Source organism: Microtus ochrogaster, unplaced genomic scaffold (genome assembly GCF_000317375.1).
Source record: "Microtus ochrogaster isolate Prairie Vole_2 unplaced genomic scaffold, MicOch1.0 UNK5, whole genome shotgun sequence".
Taxonomy (NCBI): domain Eukaryota; kingdom Metazoa; phylum Chordata; class Mammalia; order Rodentia; family Cricetidae; genus Microtus; species Microtus ochrogaster.
In genome coordinates this window covers 15,140,826-15,163,007 of record NW_004949103.1, presented here as the reverse complement: position 1 = coordinate 15,163,007, position 22,182 = coordinate 15,140,826, and the positions used below count along the sequence as shown (strand labels likewise).

Here is a 22,182-nt window from a genome sequence, read left to right as displayed (position 1 = left end):
AGAGGAAAAGAAGACAATAGAACAGGAGGAGAACTCACATGAAATTTCATTACTCCATATGCCAATTAAACAAACTAACTTTTAATTAGGAATGCTTATAAAAACAATACTCTCACAGTGAATGAGCTCCTAACTGGCAGAACCAGATCTCAAAAACAGGTTTTGCATAACTTCACAGAGGTTTACTTGTCCTACACAGCCACACAAAATCAGGCCATTAAAAATATGAAAAGGACCTATAATCTCAGACCGAACAGAGACAAGTCAAGTTGAATGGAGGCAGAAGTTAAGCGAATACAAGGAATACATGGGCCTGGGCTGGAACCACTTTCATGAGACTTAGTTTGGTCTGGATGAAGTCATGCTTTGAGGAGTCGCCTGCCCTGGCCTCCCTCTTCTTCATACAAACCCACAGCACTGAGAATGGAAGGTTTCCATTCATGAGCATTTGCGCAGGGCAATTCAAGACTGCCCACTGGCTCTGAGTATCTACCACTGTCACTAAGCTTATGAATAAAGACTAATTAGTTGTATGAAACACAGCTTTTGTAGGTCACTAAACTCCAAACATACAAAAATCCATCTAAGTAAATTTTTCTGCCGACAGTTTAGCTTTGCACCTAATTTTGTGTCCCCTCAGAAGGAAATAATCAGAGGATATTTGCCTTTCTACCCATTTGTATAAGGAAATAGACAAAAGTTAATGCTTCAAACAGTAATAAAGCATGCCGTCATGAGAGACTCTTTGGCTATAATGTCAAAAGAAGAAAAGAAACAGGAAATAGTAAGTCCTCCAATGGTATTTTTCATTTTAAAAAGTTGTTATCCTATTTATTATGGGAAGAAATGGAGATCAGAGAACAAATTGTGGAAGTCAGTTCTCTCCTTCCACCATGGGCCTCCAAGGATTTAAACTCAGGTCTACAGTCTTGGCTGCAGCTACCTCTGCCAACTGAGCCATCCCAAAGGCCACATAATGTTACTTTTTTATTATCACTTTTAGTTTTGAGATTATAGTAGAAATCATTCCCCCCTTCCCTTTCTTTCTTCTAAAGAAACCCAACTTTGTTCTCTTTCAAACTCATGACTTCTTTTTTCATTAATGTTTGAGATTATATATTAATTACATAAGTACAGCTTGTTCAATCTATATAATGTTATTTGTATGTAGGTTTTCAGGACTGATCATTTGGTGTTAAATGACCACTTTCTGTGCTCTTCCTTGGAGAAGATTATTTCTCCTCTCAGTATTCATTAGTTGACTATGGTTGAAGCCTTGCGAGCTTCCTCTCACCTACCTAGGCATGTCTGTTGTCTTTGTTCAGTCTGTGTTTATGCAGTCATGCAGGGGAAACTTTAAACAGTAAGAAATTAACCTGCAATAAGAATACTTTAAGAATGTACATTTTGTACCAATAACTACCACTGGTTAAAGACCTCCAATGTGTCTGACAATTGGCTGGAGAGTTTTATGCTGTAAACTACCCAATGAGATGGAATCTTTGGAACAGCTCTACCACTTAAACCATTATTCCCACACTTATCCATAAACAAATCAGAGACCAAGAGGTTAAGCTATTTGTCAAAGGCCCCACATTGAGCAAGTTGCAGATCTATAATGTCAGCCTAGTTTTGTCAAGTTTAGGGATGCAGCTTTACTGTTATCTGTATCTATGGTAATTAAAATATGTTCTATTTAAAGATGTTTAAATAGAATTAAGCGACACACAAATAGAAGGTCCTAGCGAATGTACCCCCCCCCCCGCTTCTCCCTCTCCCATTTCCTCCCTCTTTCTTTTTCTCCTTTCCCAAACTGAGACAGAAACATTAGCTTACATTTAGTGCTCAATAAATTGCTTTGGGATTTTACCTGGGGAGCTCTGAAAACCCTGCAGGCAGACATCATCGATCCAACTCTAGTGTCATTATGTGCCTGTCCATATGCATGATGTGGAGTGGGGGAGGCTTTGTTCACCGGAATCACAACACTATCATCCATCTGACACCCTGGACTGTTGGTGGGCTCTTACCTGTAGGGCTTCCCACAAATGTCTTCCTTGAACTGTTATTATTTTTAATTGCTCACAGGATGCTTCTTACTAGGAAAGTTCTTGCCAACCAAGATTATCAGCATTGCCTCCAAGGAGTCTCTGGGAAGCCACAAGTAGCTACAGCCGGTGAGAAGCCAGACACATGGGCCTGAGATTTTCCACAACATGCCAGAACCAGCTGACCCTCTCAGAGACCAGAAGAACCACTGCAGATAGCTTAGGTTAGATCTGAACAGAAAGCTTAAGGAAAAGGCTTTGTTCTGAGATGGGGGTGGGAAGGGAATCAGTGTGCCTCAGAAAATCCTCAACTCACAGTTATAGATAATACAAAAAAAATCAATAATGATATTAATGATTTCTGTGGCATTCTTCCCTGTCACAGAAAAAGTAGCTTTTTGACATGAGCAAGTAACTTGGTCTCTCTGAAAATTGGTTTCCTCATCTGCAAGAAGGGAGTAAGTAATTACCCAAATCACTGTTTGGGGTTGAAGTGAGAAATGGCATCAGTAAAACTGCTTTTGTTCCAATCAGAATGGAGCTAAGAAGAAAGTTCTTAGTTGTAATGCAACGCCTGCTCTACATGCTACGCGCTAAGGTACAGTTTGCAAGTCAGACAAGGGGTTGACGATTGAAACACACACATACACACACACACACACATACACACACACAGAGAGAGAGAGAGAGAGAGAGACAGGTGCCAAGAATGCCCACTTTATTGTGTTTCAGGGCAGCTTATATACAGTCTCCTTGACTTATGGCAACGCTCTAACTCTCAGCTGCAAGCTCACCAGAAACCACTCCCTGACATCAGGAACTCCTGAGGGTCTGGTGCTCAGAGCAGCTGCAAAAGAAGTTGTTTGCTCAGAGAAGCTGCAAGCACAGGAAAACAAGTTGTTTACTCCAGCAGACAGGGGGGTCACAGGAAATTCAGGGTCTCAGGGTCCACAGTCCCAACACTTAGCAATAACTCTTATGGAAGTAAAATTAAAGTGTCTCAAGAAAATGAATCAAAGGGATTCCATAAAGAACTATAATAAAAGACAAACACGAAAAAGAGCTCTCCCCGCTTCCTGGCCCCTTTGCTTCTTACACAGTAGCTCCCTCCTTGCTGTTTGTAAACTCATAAGGAAGAACACAGCCACCAAGGCCCCAGAAACTTGCTTCCCCACCCTCCCCAATCTTAGAAACAACCTGAGCCATTCAAGTGCTAGGTCCAGTGATAAGCTGGGATTGCTTCAGTTCATATTATGTGACATCATCTTAACCAAACTATCATGTATTGATGAGGGCGGTACTCTCTCCAGTTTTGAAGCCGAACCTGTGCTTAAGCATACAAAACAGGACCATAAACATCTCACAGAAGAAAGGAGACTTATGACTGGAAAAACAATTACATGCAGAACAAATTATTAACATCTAATATAGAAATATATTTTAAAACATCTCAGTAATACCCATCTCAAAATAAATACACACATTTGGAATTTGTTCTGAACAAATAGATATTAACATAGGTATTTTGCCAATATATAAATTTCTGAAAAATTTAAAGGTTCATATCTTTTTAAAGCCTGAACAAAGATGGTATTGTGTACCTGGAATGGTGGAAAATACCTATGGAGGGGAAAGTTTCAGGAGTTCAAGACCAGCTTTGACCAGCAGTGAGTTTAAAGCTAGCCTGGGATACATGCAAACTTGTCTCAAAAATACAACAAATAAGAAAAAAAACATCAGCATGTTTTAGTCATAATGAAAATACATAGTATGTTGTAAGAGGAGGATGATAAAACTTGCAAAAATAAGTAAACAATATTTTAAATATATAATACAATTGCTAATCAACATACCATAGGGATATGTCTCAATAAATCCACATTAAGTTTAAAATGTTTGTGCCAGCCCTAACCACCTTGCTACCAGCTAAGCAATGCTGTGTGCCTCGGTCTTGATTGTTCTGCATTGTGACAGGCACTCACTGAGAGACATGGTTCTTATTTTCCTACCTGGTGTAACAGAGCATGGTACCCTGCAGCACCCACCCAGGAAAGCTTAAAATTCAACATTTCAGGTTCCTTTTCTGATGAGTGAATGTCATTCTCTCCATTACAAAGTAAAAATATCTTCCGTTGAGGCGGCATTATTTGCATACATCCTGTTCATTTTCCACCCAATAATCTAAAGACACAATAGGAAGCCAACATGCTACAGAATAGGATTTTGCTTGTCAGTTCCGTTTCTTTCTCCTGTCCCTTAGAAACACAAATTAACACACAATTTTTGGTCTCACATTCTGTTACAACCCACATCTCTAAATTACTGCATTGATGGGCCTACCACTGAGTGTTTAGCTTGAGAAATCTCAGGGATTGTAGCAAGCACTTAAAATCATTTCAAAAACCAACAAAGACACCTTTCTATAATTAGCTATAAACAGAACACCAAATTGAAAATAGAAAAGATTAATTTCTATTTTTGTCTCTTTTCTCAAATGTGCACATACTAATTTTAAACAAGTCATCTTGGTTTCCTGCATCTGTCTTCTGTAATGGAAAATCTTCATTGTTAACTTGACTTCTTTAGACTCAAAGAGGCAACTGAGGCACACCTCTGGGTTTGCCTGTGAGGAAATTATCCTAAGGTTCATTTAAGAGAGAAGATGCACCCTACATGGGGGGACCACCCCATAGGCCAGGGGATATGTGAAATAACATCCAGGAAAAAAAGTAAAAAGTCAGAGTGCATCTTCATCCCCTTTCTCTGTTTTCTGGTTGGTCATGAAATGAACAACTCTGCTCACCCACACAACCCCGTTGTGTGGCTCAAGTACATGAGATCAAATAAACATGGACAGAAGCCCTTGAAACCGTAAACTATAACTAATTCTCCCTTTTCAAAGTTCTTTTTCCTGGTACTTTTGTTACAGCAACATGACAGTAACTAATAAGACACCTCTGAATCTATCTGACAGCCTACGTCTCCTTCAGGATGAAAACTTAGAACATCAGCAGGTTAACAATATACCAGACTCTTTCACAGAGATGAGTAGAGAAGAATCTGGGAGAAGCAGAAATTTCCCTTCATTTTCAGAAGTGAATTCTCACTCAAGAAAGAACACATTTTGAATGTCATTTTAAAAGATATCTTTTGCTTCAGTGAGATTGTAGGAATCTGACTGCTGTCTGCCAATAAACTCCAGACCTCACTCCACAAATGTCAGGCTTTAGAAAGAGACCCCCTTTGAGTTCTAGAATCCCTTTTGGGTGTCTCCTGAGCAATTTTGTAAAGTCTAATTCCTGGACTTTTCAGTATGATGATAATAAATAAATATGACTGTTATGATTGAAAAGAGTAAATCTCAGTTTCATTGTGGGTTACTTCCATCTCTGATTCCTTTACAGGAATAAGAAATAAAACTGAGGCAGAGACAATGTTCTATACAACAATATCCCAAGAAAAGCTGAAGGAGGGAAGACAAGGCGGCAGACTAATTAGTAATGCCCATTATCAATTAATAATTATGACTTATAATTTGTTATCAGATATTAAATTAACTCCCTTGGAAAATTGGAGGTATCATCATCATCACCATCATCATCATCATCATCATCTTGTTTACATATTTTAGTATCTAACCAGGCCACTTAGTTGTAGCTCAGATGCTAGAATGAGATCTTTGTGAATCCTGTCAACTCAGTTTTGACAGTTAGGATATCAAACTATGCAAATAAGTATGCTGTAGTGAAGGCATAAGTCACAAACAATGCCACATCAGTTTGGAATTATGATTAATAGGGTGGTACTTATTTAAAGGGGAAAAAACTTACAGATCACCGTCAGCCCTCTACGCAACCAGGAAGGGAGCCTAGTCGCCGGCCGGAGCAGAAAGTGGAGAGAGGAGAGGGAAGTGGCCACTTTTTTAAAGGGAGAGAGACCACACCCCAATGGGCTGGTATCTCAGCGGCTATAGGCTGGAGGAGTGGAAGGACCTCCCGCAACACTGTAGCTGAGCAGTGCTGATATTTTATGATATCTAATGGTTTTGGACCACCCTACTTTTGTTACCGTCTCCTACAATACAGGAAATGCTGAAGACAGTTGCTTTTTCCTTGCTTCGATTTCAGCAGAGTGGAAGCTGGGCCTAATCCTCACTTTCCTCTTTTCTAAATACCTGCTCTCCCCTCTCCTAATTACATGGCTTTAAACTAATTTACATGAATTTCGGCTTTCAAAATCAATGGTCTTTGCCGAATGCAAATAAGCACATGGGAAAATTATATTAAGTTTGCACAATTGATCTTTCATCATTTCAAATGGTACCTTTGAATAGTTCCTGAAATGTCTGTCTGAAATACTCCCAGCGCTGAGTGTCATCAAGAGATGGCGGGTCACACTGGGGAAACCCATTCTCGGTGATGTAAATTACAGGGTTATTATATGTATCCTAGAACAAGAGAGCAGAAGTTTCATTCCAAACAGATGTTAAAAAAAAAAGAAAAGAAAAGAAAGCTCATAAAATCATGTGCATTACCCTCTATCTTCTGGAAGCTGCAACCCCAAAACTAGTTTTCATCAAATTGCACTGACCCTATTAACTTAATTTTCCACACACTGACCTTTTATGACTAACAATGGAAAAGCAAAACTGTGCAAATGTCCATGAAGACAGTCAAATGACTCTTCACATAATGAGAAGACAGAAATATCCTTCTTCCCATCAGCATCTGCTGATTGTCACTGCTCCTTAACCCCTTGGTCCTGCTAGCAGGTACATTTTCTATCACCCACAGGAGGGGTCCAGAAAACTGGTACCTTCAAATTGTAATTTCAGTTACCAGCATAGAGGAGACTCAGAAAGCACTCAATTCTCTTTCCTTAAAATGCCTTTTTGAACCACAGTAGTGGCACCAGCTTGAAAAATATGCCCAAGCTATTCATATAGACACAACAAAATTTAATAACAAATTTTAGCATGAAAGCCAGCTAGTTAACTCTAAAGAACTCAAATCTTGCTCTTCTCTTCCCAGTCAGCAAATGGGCATACTGACACCGAAAACCATTCTTTGTGGTGTTCATTCACATGGATACATATGTCTTCCCAGGGTCCTTCTATACTTGGGTACACATAGACACAAATAAATCATTTACCTTAATATATTTCAGTAGCTTACGGATTCCCCATGGCACCACGTAGATCCAGCCCACATTTTCCCAAGATGGATTGGAAAACAATTCAATCTCCACATCCTGAAGGAAGCCAAGTTCTCCCTTCTTATTCTCCTGGTGCCTGACTAAGCGAGTTGTATAATATTGAACAGCAAAGAAATCAGCAGTGCCTTTGATCATTTTCTTCTCTTCTTCTGTGAATTCTGGAAGCCTTGATGATGGATAGCCTTGCTTTTTACTCATGGAGGCAATCTGGGACTTGACAAGTTCAGGATAATCACCATCAATAAATATGGGTTTAGCAAAGAAATCCAACTGGAAATTGATGGCCCTTCTCGTAGCTTCCTGGTCAAGCATGGAGTTAGGATCCGCTGGTTCTAACCAGCAAAAAAATAATGATAAGGACACAAAACCCTTCTGATCTTTTCGGAATAAAGAATCATAGCTATGCCAGGATCTAGCGTGAGCCTTAATCAAATTATGAGCTGCTTGGTAACCTCCAATCCCAATGTGAGGCACACCAGGAGCAAACATACCCATGTCATAGGCCAAAATAGAAAGAGTATTAGGCTCATTTATGGTAAGCCATTGCTTCACTCGGTCGCCAAAGGTCTTGAAGCAAAACTGCGCATATTTGTCAAAAGCTTCAACAATTGCTTCGGACAACCAACCTCCTTGATCTTCTAAAGCCTGAGGCAAATCAAAGTGATAGAGGGCCACTATGGGCGTCACCCCATTCCTTAACAAATCGTCTATAATCTTGTTGTAATAGTCAATTCCTGGGAGGAGAAAATGTAAGAAACAAGAAATTATTTTTCAGTATGATGCCAACATGTTTTATGGGAACAGATATTAGGGTGAGTCTTATTTAAAATAAGGTATATCATGTATTTAATTTGATCAATGAAAGATTGGGAACAAGTATGGAGAAAGACAGAGAAGACAAGGTAATCATGAAGTAATGGTGAAATTGGGTGGCAGGATGGGAAGTTAACTGCTCCAAAACAGATAGATCTGAGGAAGTTGTTGTCACATAGCATTATGCTTTTTCTGTATTTATTGAAATAAATTCCATAAGAACAAAAGGTCTGTGTGAGGTTGGCATGTCCAATTCATCTCTAAATTTCCAAATCCTGAAATCATATCAAAAGTTGAGTGAATAAGGGAAATCTGTTCAATTAGTGGATCTCAAGTCATATTAAAAGTAAATTTAATAAAACGCAAATCAAATGACTGCCTCAGTTCTTTGCCAGGCCTAACTGTCTTACAAGTCTGGGAAAGAGATTCACCGAGAATACACTAAAGTTTAGTATCTGAGACGGGTACAACAGAACATGTCTGTGGTCCCAAATATGTGCAACAATTTGAGCCAGTACATTGTAGACAGTCCCAGCAATGTGATAATAGCATTTTTTAGAAGACCAAAAGTTCCACAGGTATCCCAGAATGTGGATAAAAGATACCAAGAGTGTGCCTCCCTGGTGGGAGTTCAGTCTACAATTTTGATAATCTACAGAAATCCCAAGTAAGCCCTTCCTCTCGGCTGATTCTTTCAGGCTGGCATGAGACCATTGAGTGCTGGCCAAACTGTTGTAGAGTTCAGAAGAATACTATTAAGTTGAAGAGACTCTGCCTCAGAAACCAAGGCCAAGAAGATATTGGCACTAGCATCACTCAATGACTCTTGCCTTGAAAGGGACTATCTAAAGAGGCAGGGGTGGTAATATCGTGCTTTGTTTCATGCTTAAAATAATGAAAGAAGCAGACACTCAGAGGAGAAAAACTGTCCTGGGTTAAGAGGTTTCAGGAGAAATGGTGTAAAATCATATGTAGAACTGCATTGGAAGCTTACTGACAAGGAAGATCTCTTTCTTTTCTTTTCTTTTTTTAATTTAGAGAATTTAGAAGCAGACTTCTGAACTGTTTAACCCATTCAGTCATCCCCTTGTTCATTGCGTAAATGCGTCTTGGTATAAAAACAATATGCTGGTCATAAAAACTTAAGAAGGTAAGCATGACCCTCTTCCTCGGGGAACTTACCTAACACCTCTACAGATAATAGATACACCCATAAACAGGTAAAGATGGTAGAACTACAGAGTAAAGACAATGTTTAGCATTTTAAGGTGAGATAAGCCATACCTATCCTAAACTTGGAGTACCGGCAAGCATGCTCTGAAAACAAAATGCTAATATGGATATAAGACTGAACTCTGGTGCCAGCATATTGAAATTCCACTGCCACTCTGTCACCTACTAGGCCCGTTATCTTGAGCTCTTACATCTCCCTGAATTCTCTTTGCTCAACTATAAAATGTGGATAACACTAGAAACCTACTTCAGTAAAGTATTGTGGGAGGGTTTAATCAGTTGATAACTGAAAATGATAAGATTATTTCTTAACACATAATTAGGGCTCAGCACAGGTTATCTCTCATTCTGCTAATTAATATTGTTGTTACTATTAGATGAATATAAGTGATTATCATAAGACAATAAGAACAAAATGTTCCTTAAAGAGCACAAGGAGAACCAAATGTTCAAAACACCCAAGGAGATACAGACACGATGACCATCAAGAGGCAATGTACTCAATTTGCTGTAGAAAAGTATGTCAACCACCATCACTCAAATTTGGTAAATACTCAAAGGCAGCTAGGAAAAGAGAAAAGAAAGAGCAGGAGTCTTCAAGCATGTCCTAACTGGAGCGGCTAGCACAGGCAACTGGACGAGGACTAAGTAGAAGTGAGTGCCTTGTGTGGTTGGTTTGTGGAACACATTTAGCTCTCTTTGGTTGGCTTTAATTGGATGCAGACCCATTATAGGAACAAAAACTACAGAAAGTGGAAATTGTTAGCTAACCCAGAGGTTGTGATTTAGCTATCTGGGCTTCTTATGTGGGTCAGAGATTGATTTTCATATGCTGTCTGGCCAGTGTTTAAACAGTGACTCTCTTTAAAAAAAAAAAGGCATTCCTGGGGTGGGTGGGAATTTGCATACTTCATCAGAAGAGGATGGAGAACAGGGAGAAGAAAGCAGAGTAAGCAGAAACCATGTTATGCACCAGGCTATTGTTGACCTGTCTGCGTACTTCTAATCATTGCTCACTCATGTGGAAAGGAAGAAAGTAGCATGAGTCATACATAAGAACTCCATGTTTTGGGAACACATTTGCTTGTAACCATAGCAGAATAACTCCTCTTCCTGAAGGTAGCTATGGAATAAATAAATATATTACCTTAAAGAGACAAAGGAGACCACTATGCATATGCAATTGAGATAAAGACCTTAATATGAGGAGGTGTATCTCGATCACCTAGTTCAGATGGACGAACTCCATATAACACAGAAGTCCTTAGAAGTAGAAGAGTATGGCAGCAAAATAATGATCAGAAGATGTAAGAGTAAGGAAGAGATGGAGACTGTGATATACTAAGAGAGACTTGTTTGCCACCAGTGGCTTTGAAGATGAATAAAAACAGCCTCAAGCCAATAAAAGCAAGTGAAAGTGGCCTTCAGAATATAAACCAGCAAGAACAGGAGGACCTCAGTACCAACTGCACACATGAGCAGAGACAGAACCCACTTCATAGTAATCAAGAAAGCAACACAGCCCTGCAGACAGATACCTTGATTCCAGTTGATAAAGAGCTGAGGTGACGGATTTCTGTTGGTTTAAGCAGTTGAGTCAGTGATGGTTGATTCTGGTAGAAATGGAAAAGCAGTATAATTCCCCCAATATATAAATAAAACTTTCCTCTTGTCGCTCAATAAAAAAGTGTTCCAAACCCATCTCTTAGCCAATATAAATCCACGTTTTCCATGTTGTGACTGTGATATCCAAACTAATACAGTACATCTCCTGATGTTGGTATTAGTAAGCTTCCAGCTCCTCTACAAACTTTTTTATTTGGCTTGTCTTGTATATGAGCTTCTTTCATTGAATCTATACCATATGTACTAGATAACACACACTTATGCTTAATTCTAGCACTAAGCCCAAGGGAGGAGCAATTTTATTCCTATTGCACACATGAAAATTCATTTCAAGAGAGCCTTGGTGTTGTCAAATGAAACAGACAATATTCAGCCCCACACTGTCTGAGTTTTCCTCTGCTATACCACATCATTTCTCTTGTTTACAAACGTGCTTAAACTAGGAAAATGTGACTTCTCTCACTAGCCTCAACTTCTACCTACTCAGACCTAGTCATAATATCAGATCTTTTTATTATCTTTTTATGATGACTCTTTAATGGTAACCAATCAGTTTTAATTTGAGCAACATGATAATCACGAGTTGGCATTAAATACATTTTATGTGTTTAGATATTCATTCTCTGTTGCATAATTTATATGGAATATTCTAGGATGGAACACCTTTTTTTGCTTCAGCTTTATAAAGTTTACTTGATGGTGTAATGAAACTTTTACAACTTTTCTGTGAATGGTAGTGGTGTGTGTGTGTGTTAATAGGGAGGGATCAAACCTAAGGTTTTTGTGAACACTAGGCAAGCCTTCTGCCATGGAGTTGTATCCCCAGCTGGAATGTGAGCCTAAGAGCAGAGCCCATGTTCCGACAGCAGAGCTCCATATTCAGACAACTTAGTGAAAGGAGCTTGGACAAATCACTTGACCTCTGCATGCATACAGTCTTCATTTATGAAAGAGAGGTGCTAACAGTGCCACCTTGCGGCCATTATAAGAACTGACTAAGATCATATAGTTGAAGGTGTTGAGTTTCACTTATCAATGAGATTGGTAAGGAAAGCTCCATGACAACTAACCCTCCATGTTTTCAGGTGACCACCTGTTGCCAAACTGAGGGTCTTGGCTTTGAAAAGTCATTTTGACTCTGTTTTGTTCCAGATAAGATTGACTCTGAAGAAGTAAAACTTCTACAAGTTCCTCTCATACTCAATATCACATTTCTGTTTTAATTATTGTTTAATCTTTGAAAACTTGGCATATATCTGAGACATAGGAAAGATACACCATCTGAGACTAACTGACATGCAAAGGTAGCATAGGGCAGTTGCGTATAAGACTGAGGTAGTAAAGTGGGCATTACTTGAAATAATATGACAATATCAGACAGCAGGCAACAGAAATTAACTACAACTGGAATCCAAGGAACTTGGATGCTAAAGTGATTTGTCTCATGGGGGCCTCTTTTTTGATATTGGTGATGGTGGTGGTAGTGTTTTTCAAAACAGGGCTTCTCTCTGTAGCTTTGGAGCCTGTCCTGGAACACTCTTTGTAGACCAGGCTGATCTCAAACTCCTATAAATCCATCTGCCTATGCCTACCGAGTGCTGGGATTAAAGGCATGCTCCACCACCACCTGGTGGCTTGTCTCTTCTTAATATGGCTCATTGTTTCCTCCATTTCAGAACTAGCTGCCTCTTAGTGACCCATTTACCATGGTCCCCCAAAGGCCATTGCATCTACCAGCATGGCTTCAGATCCATGCACAAGCTACCAACTAACTCAATCTTCTCACTAGATCAAATCCAGACTTCCCTGAGAGAGAAAAACAACTGGCCAAGGCTCTCCTTTTCCACAAGGCCACAGAAGTTAAACCTCACAAAGCATGAACTTTTCCCATGAGCAGTGCCTGGCAGTGGAAGAGGATTATAGAGAAGAAAGAAATAGGGAAACTCATTATAAGAGAAGACGGCTAGAAATTTTAGAAAGCTTGCTTCCGGTAAGACAGGGATGGGGAAGGAAGGAAGAAGAAAGAATGAAGGACACAGGGGTGGAAGGAAAAGAGGGAAGGAGTGAGGAAAGAGGGGGAATGAAGGAGGGAGGGAGGGAGGGAAGGAGGCTGGCAGGCATGCCAAATGAACAGAATTTGTTTTGATCCTGTGTCCACCTCTATTAGATATGTGTAACTCCCTTTGAGTCACACTTCTTGGCTCACACCACCTGTTTTAGTGTTCTACTGCTGCTGTAATAAATTGCACATAAACTGTCTATGGATATAGAGGCTAGAAATACAAATAGTTTTCAAGAGATTTAGGTCAAGATGACAATAGAGACACCTTCTCCTGGCAAACTTTCTGGAACAATGGCCTACCATGCCTTTTCTGGGCTATAGAGTTCTCCTGCCTGCTTTCCTTACAGCCTTTTCCTCCATTTTCACCTCATCTCCCCTCTCTAATCTGTCTCAATCCTTAGATCCCCTCTGACACTAACCACTTGTCCTCCCTCCCTTAATTATCCATATGATGACAATAGCTTCCCACAGATTGTCCAAGATAATCTCATCTTCATGCCCTTCCTGCAACATTTCTCTTGCCAGCAAAGGGACTGTCTTCATCACATCTGAAATTCAAGACAAGAGCTTGTTTGTCATGTAAGGAAACATTATTCAGTCTTCAGTTAGGCTGAGCATATAATACACGGAAGATGTTAGTTAGTCAGCTTATGTAAGCCATTCCTACTAAATACTCTAATACTTGATGTCTTAAAGTGAACAAGAATTTCTGCGTGTCTACTCACATTTTTTTTCTTTCTTTCCAAGACTTGTGTCTCCTAGTCATCCCATAAAAACCTACATTTGTGGCAGATATGAAAATGCACGTAGACAGCTGAAAAATACAGAGCTATGTGATTCCAGTTGCCAGCTCATTCTTTTCTTGTTAAACCTTGAAAACTTGACATTTGGAAAAGAAAAGCTATGCCGCAATCTTACGTTGTAAAATATTCTGCCATTTTGAGAACATAGAATTTTACAAGGTTCCAAATGTCCCATAATCAAACTTTGGTGTGGGTAGTCAAACATACACACACATACACACACACACACACAGAGAGAGAGGGGGGGAGGGGAGAGGGAGAGAGAGAGAGAGCAAGAAAGACAGACAAAGAGAGAGAGAGTGTGTGTGTGTGCCTTGTGTTCCTGGGCAAAGACAGTAAGAAGGCTTTTTATTTTGTTCTGTTTTAATTCTTTACATGCTCTTTGAGAAAATGTTTAAATGGGAGGCACACAATGGCCCCTCTGAGTTTAAACCATTCCAATCTCTTCAACAGATCGCTGCACAAGAATGAGCAACTGCTTGCTGAAATTCCACCTCCTGTAAGCACCTCCTGTGCCCTCTTGTTCAGGAGAGGGTCCGGACTATTAATCAGCTAGTGCTGAGGCCAAACACAAAAAGAGCTCTGTCTGGTGGCCAGGTGATCAGCACGTGCACTTAGCAAGAGTCTGTCCTCAGCAACCCCAGATCACCTAACTGACTCAAGCCACTTTTGTGCCTCTGCCTTCCTGATCTCAGGTCACCGACTCACACTGTCCACCAACTTCTGTATATGTTAAGTTGACTCCCCATGTTTGATATATTGGCACAGTTCCATACTCCTCTAGCTAAAATCCTTGGTCAAAAGCAATGGAGTTGTTCAGTCTGTACAGTGCTTGCCTTTTAAGCCTGAGGACTTCGGGTTCAGTTCTCAGAAACAGGAGTTTTAAAAGTAGGATATGATTAGACAGGTTTGTACTTGGCTGATGTGACAGAGACGGGAAGATCCCTGAAGTTCACTGGTTAGCCCAGTCAGCCTGGACTACTTGGCAAGTTGCTGGTCAAAAGGGATTACTCTATCAAATAAAGGGAGTGGAGGGAATGAGCCTGAGGAAAATCCTACAAAGACTGTCTTCTGGCATCTGCAAGCATGTGCATATATACACACTTTTGTCTCTGCACAACACACAGAATAAACAAATAGATAAATAAGTCTTTAGAGAGAATATCTTCATAATTTGGGTATTGTAGAGAGAAAAAGCAGAGCATGTTTCATACAGTAAGTTAACAACCACAATGGGTCTGGGTCAGTTTTATCTATAGTAAAATATATAAATATATTCATCGAATATGTTAAACCAGGATGATAAAAGGAGTATTCATATACATCCACTTCCACTTCTGATGACTGCTTAGCTGTATGTAGAGACATTACCAATCAGGGCACTCAGGATTCTAGAGTTTTAGAAAGGGAATGGTCAGGCTGATTTATAAACCTGCTGGTGGTCACAATTCTGATGTTTTTTTAATCATTTTTTCTATACCATCCAAGTGGAAACTCATTGAAAACTCCATGAATGAAAAAAGTCTTGGTAGCATGGAACATCTACTTATTTGATAAGCAAAATTATAGTAGAGTTCACGTGGTTTTGCCTGGCTTTTGGTGCACTCATTCCTGAGCAATAGGATTTTGATGTCAGATATAAGCTGAACTCAGTCATAACTTGGAATTTTTGCACCCAGCATTATGCCCATGGCCCATATTAGGGAGATTCACTTATGTGCCTAATCGGAACAGAAAATTGCAAAAGCAAGTGCTGTGTTTGGAACACTGACAGACAGTGTTCCAATAAAAGGAGATCATCACTGAACTCAGTGGTTTTTATGATTGTTATTGACCTAAATAAATTAAGGAACTATTTACTGAATCCCTGTCTGGGAGGAAGTAGACTCAATTACAAGGCACTGAAGACAGAGTTATCTGCCCTTTGCACTGTAAGCAACTCAAGGGATTTCCTTCCATCTGTGTTGCCTTTTTGGCATAAGTCATACTCAATATACTCTGAGTGAAATTAAATAAACAACTATTACAACACTATTAGTAAAGAGTATGATAAATAGCCTGTGAGCTTTGCATGGTGCTATGTGAGATAGTAGATGATTGATAGATAGATAGATAGATAGATAGATAGATAGATAGATAGATAGATAGTTGATAGATAATAAATCATTAGATAAATAGATAGATAGATACATAGATAAATAGATACATAGATACATGGATGATAAATTATAAGGTAGATATATGTAGATGATAGATAGATAGATAGATAGATAGATAGATAGATAGATAGATAGATAGATACATGGATACATAGATACATAGATGATAAATTATAAGGTATATATATGTAGATGATAGATAGATAGATAGATAGATAGATAGATAGATAGATAGATAGATAGGATAGATAGATAAGAAATCTTCTGTTTTCAATTGATGGAGATTTTAGAACAAAGGAAGCATTTATGCTCAGTCTGAACAGAAGGTTAGGCCTTCATCGGGTGTAATTCGGGGTTAAGGAAAGGCCATTCTAAGCATGAAGAAGGTTAGCAAATTCTTTCAAATGTGAAGGGTACATAGTATGTTTAATAAGTGGTAATTTATGTGTTTAGAAAATTGGATACACATACACAAGGGGAAATGGCATCTTAGATGGCTTCAGAAGTGAGTTAAAACTAAGTCAACTAGAACCTAGAATGATACAGAAACAGGAAATTCTTTATTTAGCCTTGAAAGAATGAAGTACATTTTTTAAATCTCTGTTTTAGCAAAAGATGACCCAGCCTATTATGAATTAGACCAAGTTTTAGGAAAGTTGATGCATAGTATTTATAGGAAAGAAGACCAGAGGACAGAAAGGGAGAAGGCAGGCAAAGCTGTTAGTGTGTATCAAAAAGTCCTCGTTGTCAGTAATAAACAGGTGAGGGCTGGGAGAATGCTGAGCAAGAAAGAAGACTAACATCTGCCACATCTGCCAAGGCACAAAGGTCGTCGACTACAACTGGCAACCAGTGAGATGAAAGAAACAAGACACTGAGCCCATTCAGAGTCAATTGTCAGAGCTCGAGGTACCATGGTACCAAAGAAAAAATAAGGTAGAGATGTTGGGTGTTGTAATAGGAGCTGCGGGGCTGCGTCCCCGGCACCCAGCCGCCCACATGGCTAGCTCTAGCTTATGCCCCGAAATCATTACATGGAAACTGTATTCTTTCAAACACCGCTTGGCCCATTATATCTAGCCTTTTCTCGGCTAACTCTCACACCTGGACTAGCCCATTTCTAATAATCTGTGTATCCCATGAGCTGGCTTACCAGGAATGATCTTAACCTGCGTCTGCCTGGAGTGGGAGAATCATGGCAACTCCCTGACTCAGCTTCTCTCTCCCAGCATTCTGTTCTGTTTACTCCTCCCACCTATGTTTTAACCTATGAGGGCCAAGCAGTTTCTTTATTGCTTAACCAATGAAATCAACAGATTGATATATGACACTCCCACAACAATTGGGTGGTGAAGACAGGAAATTATGGGTTTATCTTTGAATTGAACAACATATTGTTTGAACAACCTGTTGTTCAAAGTCAAGAAAAAAAACAATCAATGATGTACAATAATTCTACATTCAACCAATGGCCCTCGTTTTGGTTACTGTCTCCTGAATTTATCAATGGACCTACTTATCTTGGTTATCCCTATTTGGGGAACTCCAACCCTAAAGACCAGAGCATCATATAAGCCTTCATGGTTGTTGATACATTTCAAATGGAGGAAATTGCCAGCTTTGTATGAGAGAAACACTGCAAATTACTGAGCACAGGCAGGAACTAGCATAATGAGTTGTTGCATTTGGGGATTTGTGTAGCTTACACATATGAATCCCATGGCATCATGAAGGCGCTGGGAATGTGTAATGTTTGATGATGTAGAGAAGGGAGCCACTCTCAGGTCATGCAATTGCCCGTCCTGTATTTATGAGGATGCTCCCTACATTTTACACTCAGTGCACTTCATTTGCATGATCTAGTACTTCTTCTCTGAGTCGTAGGAACTCTTTTCCGGTACCAACTAATAATAAAGAGTGTGTATTTAGGAACCATATGTTGTAGAATATGGGATTGGCAAACGTTTCCTACAAAGAACTAGATCGTTAATATTTTGGACTTTGTAGGCCATATGCTTTGTACCCCAACTACTCACTTTTGCCATTGCAGTAGGGAAGCAATATTGATGATGTGTAATGAATGGTCATGGCTGTGCTCCAGTAAAACTTTATTTACAAAACCAGGTGGTGGGCCAGATTTGATCCCCAGGCTAAGTTTCCAAGGCTATATATATAAAGTGTAGCTAGATCTTAAATTTAGACTTCAGGTCTATTTGCCAAATATGTGGACTTGGACATCCCCATCTATAAGATATGATCATGATGACTTCCTTACTGGTTTGAGAATGAGAGAAAATGTGTTTTAAAGTGCCTAAGTAAGCCATCCAATGCATAAGTAAATGTTTCTTTTATTTCTGCATTATTAGAAGAATAGCTAGCATTTAATAAGTGTTTATGATATGTCAGGTACTATGTGAATCACAAAATTATTTCATATAATCTTTAACAATTCTCTGAGGTATAAACTTTTATAGCATTCTTTTCTATTCATGGAGAAACTGAGACACTGAGTGATGCCAAGAGGAACTGTTACACACAGCATGTGATATACCTGATACTTTACACTTCATCTCAACTAAAGTGAGCTCTGGGGACCTGGGAACTAAGCCCTATGCTGTCATTGGGAGCTTGGTGCAGGTGAAATTCTCCCAAGTCTTTCAGATTCCTTTGGGTTTTCATAATTCCTCATGGGTGACACACTGAAAAAGTAGTTTGATACAACAGTTTTTGGAAGTTCACCTTCACTGAGAAATCATCTTTCATAAACAAAACCCTCTTTCCAGGCTTTTTCCTACCCATCAACCACCTCCTTCCTCCAAAGAGGAGTTCAACAGACCAGGCAAACCAAAATATTATTGAGAAAGCTACTGCAAAACCATTTCAAAAACTGTATCCTATAATCACTCTGAAAACTTGTGATTTCAAAGCTGCCCTGCAGAACAGCATGCCAGATTAATTATGCCAGACCGCAGCAATAACCTTGAATTAAAGCTGCAACCTTCTATTTTTAAGAAACACTTACCTTTCTGGTTGATGAAACCTGTCGTCCCATCAGGTAACAGACGTGACCAGGAAAGAGAGAAGCGGTAATGAGTCAATCCAAGCTGTTTGATACATTTCAAATCTTCTTCCCACAGAGTATAGCTGCCACAAGCTACATCACCAGTCTGGTTCTCAAAAACTCGCTCTCCTCCCTGATGGGTGAATGTGTCCCAGACACAAGGGCCTCTTCCATCTGCATCCCAGCCTCCTGAGAAAGGGGGAAAAAATGAAACGGTGTCTTGACACCAAGAGGCATATGTGGAAGGTAAATATTTGTCACCAAAAGAACATACCTCATTAACTCAATGTACCATATTTATAACTTTAAAATGTGCCTTTAAAATAACATGCATGAGTGGGTTATGTGTTTAACTGTCCTTGATCCCTGAAGCTGACTAGGAGCAAATGAAAACTTATTGCATAGTGCTGTTGCATAGCAGGCTTTCATGGTTCATTATCTAAAACTCTCTCAGCCGGTAAACAGAGGCAGTCCCCAGCTTATGAATGGCTTTGAGTTCCAGGCTTTGCTGCCTTGAGAACATTACTCCTCTTGTTGATGGGCAATCTTGCCCTTGCCCATCAGAGTCTGAAGACCTTATCTCTGCTGGCTACACTTGGACTCATTCTTCTTTCTTCTGACAGGGACATCTTTAATGGTCCAGACAGCTGTATGTGGGGAGACACAAAATGCTGTCCTCTGTTGATACTAGTATTTGAAAGAAGTTTTTTTGGATTTCTCTTAATTCAACAGATATTTTGTACTGAGCACTATGCCTAGTTAAGGTGATTCTCGGGAGAACTACACTGTGCACATGGTTGAGGGACTTACCCAGTTCCAATGATCAGTTGTAAAACCACTAATGTAAAGGCCCTGGCCTTAACAGAAATGCAGAAAAGACAAATGAAAATGTATTATCCAAGTGTGAGCTATAGTCAGAGGGGTTTTCTTCCTGTTTGGTAATGTTATAAACTTAAAATTGGTCTAAGTTTGGTATGAAATCTATTTATTTAAGAATATATATAACAGGGTCGTTATGTTTTATATATTTAAGTGTCTGTAAAACAAGCTATGAATCCTTAGTCTAGCACATATCTAGATGATTGATTTAGGCTACTGCTTAGATGGGGAAAGGGGAAGTGGAATTAGAGAGAAATACAAGAACCTTCAAGGATATTTATTCCCTATGTGTTTCTCCTTAAACAAGATGGAAGATACATGGGTAGATGTGTGCTATATAACCTATAATCCCTTTTACAAACCTAAAATATTTCATTGTAATGTCACCATAAGAAAGCGTTAACAGCTAGAGTATAGTCGTCGGTAGCAGTGACAAGGACCCTCTGGTCCTCACTGGGAATCTATGGACTCATATTTTGTGAACAGTTCTAACAAAATCGATCGCATTGCCCAGCCTATCAAAAGGAGAGCATTGCTAATAAAAGAAATGATGAGAGGCGACTAAGAGGAAACAGAAAAAATGCTAAAGGGAGGAGTCTGACCAAAGCAAAAGTGACTGGACACATCAGGGTAAGGTACTAATAACTACACAAAGACTCCAATGTCACCCTGTCATGTCCATCTATGGATTTGGGGTGGGTAAAAGGCTGCTGGTGTTTTATTCTAGTATGTAACAGGCACAAACATGAACATAAAAATTTCTAGTATCATTCTTATTGATTGACCTCTTGACTTAATAAATATAGAGTCTTAATCTGAGAAAATTCAAGCAGTGTGGTGCTGGTTAATATTTTTTTGTTGGCTGTGCTTAGAAACATGTGGAAGCATATCATGAATGGACATATGCATTCGCTTCACAAATCATAACACACAGTGTCCCTTACAGTAAGTTTCCGGTCACCAACTTATTTTGATTGAATGTTTTCATTTTGTCAAATTCTTATATCTATAGCCTCCTGTGGTTGCAACCTGACAAAACTGTGAATTCTCTCATGACTATTGATTGGTATTTAGTTAAAGGAACAGACAAATCTTGTGGGAATTTATTCAGGGCTCTCATGAAGTTCCTTAGTAACGCCTACAGACAAAATGAAAAGGAAGTAAGAAAGACGTTTCAGAACTTGACTTGTTTGTCCGTGACACCTGCATTTCCTTCCTAGGTTTGATAAGCATTTTACACAGCAGACTACTATTTCCTCAGTGCTCTGTGCTCCTCACCATGTGCCAGCCACGGACAGGAAAGATTTGACTTCCAGCTGTGTTCCTAACACTTTCTCTATCACTCACTGAAGCCTAAACCACACACAAAAAGACAAATCAAACACTGAGTTGTCGCATGTGCCTATATCTGTGGTGTCAAAACCTTTACTGTGGCCAGTTTCAAGCAATCTACATGGTAACATACAATTCAGGGTTGGGAAAAAATGAGCGGTAGGAAACACATTAAACTTCTCTATGCAAAGAAAGCTACAGACTATCCACAGCATAAATAATAGTAAAATACAGGTTATGACATATTTTATATGCTGTTTATTGGCTTAGCTTTACTATGAATTATATACTTATGAGTTTATATAATTTAATTTTTAATATTGGCTGTGTTTAACCAACAGCTCATGAATCATAACATGAATCATGGACCAATGAAGGTTAGGCTCCCATCACTAATATTTTCTTAAGATCATTATCATTAGTAGTAAATGTGCCATTTGTATCTGGATCTTTGAAGTTCAGGTCTTTCCAGGAGATAATTCTGATCTTAGTCATAATGTGTCGGAATAATGAGAAAGACTACCCCGTACCACAGTACTCCATATGTATAAAGGCTAAAAGGTACATTTCTAAGACATGGTCCATCTAACATGACTCAAAGAAGCTTTAACAATCACAAACAAGAAAAGATTCTAAAGAGGACCAGCTCATTCGATACACATGATACAGATGAGACATGTCAAAATATATAGTACATTTATGAGAAAATAAGCTTTGAACTGAGAATTAGCAATGGGAGATTTGGAAGGAACAGAGAGTAGGCAGCACTTACTAGAGTTCCAACACACAAGCTGCTGATTGGGTGACATCAATAACTCAGTGTAACGGCATAAACAAATGCAGACAGATTGTAAAATATATTTCATTGTAATGTCACCATAAGAAAGCGTTAACAGCTAGAGTATAGTCGTCGGTAGCAGCGACAAGGACCCTCTGGTCCTCACTGGGAATC

General features: G+C 39.3%; 1 protein-coding gene across 1 annotated transcript in view; it reads right to left on the bottom strand.

The window, feature by feature from the left end:
• LOC101993374 (cytosolic beta-glucosidase) overlaps window positions 1-22,182 on the bottom strand; it is a 137,568-nt gene that overhangs the window by 67,139 nt on the left and 48,247 nt on the right. Inside the window, exons 2-4 of the mRNA XM_026788610.1 lie at window positions 18,981-19,208; window positions 7,200-7,996; window positions 6,372-6,495 (exon numbers count right to left, since the gene is read on the bottom strand). Of these exons, the coding sequence (XP_026644411.1) occupies window positions 6,372-6,495; window positions 7,200-7,996; window positions 18,981-19,208 (1,149 nt within the window). The remainder of the gene's footprint in view (window positions 1-6,371; window positions 6,496-7,199; window positions 7,997-18,980; window positions 19,209-22,182) is intronic.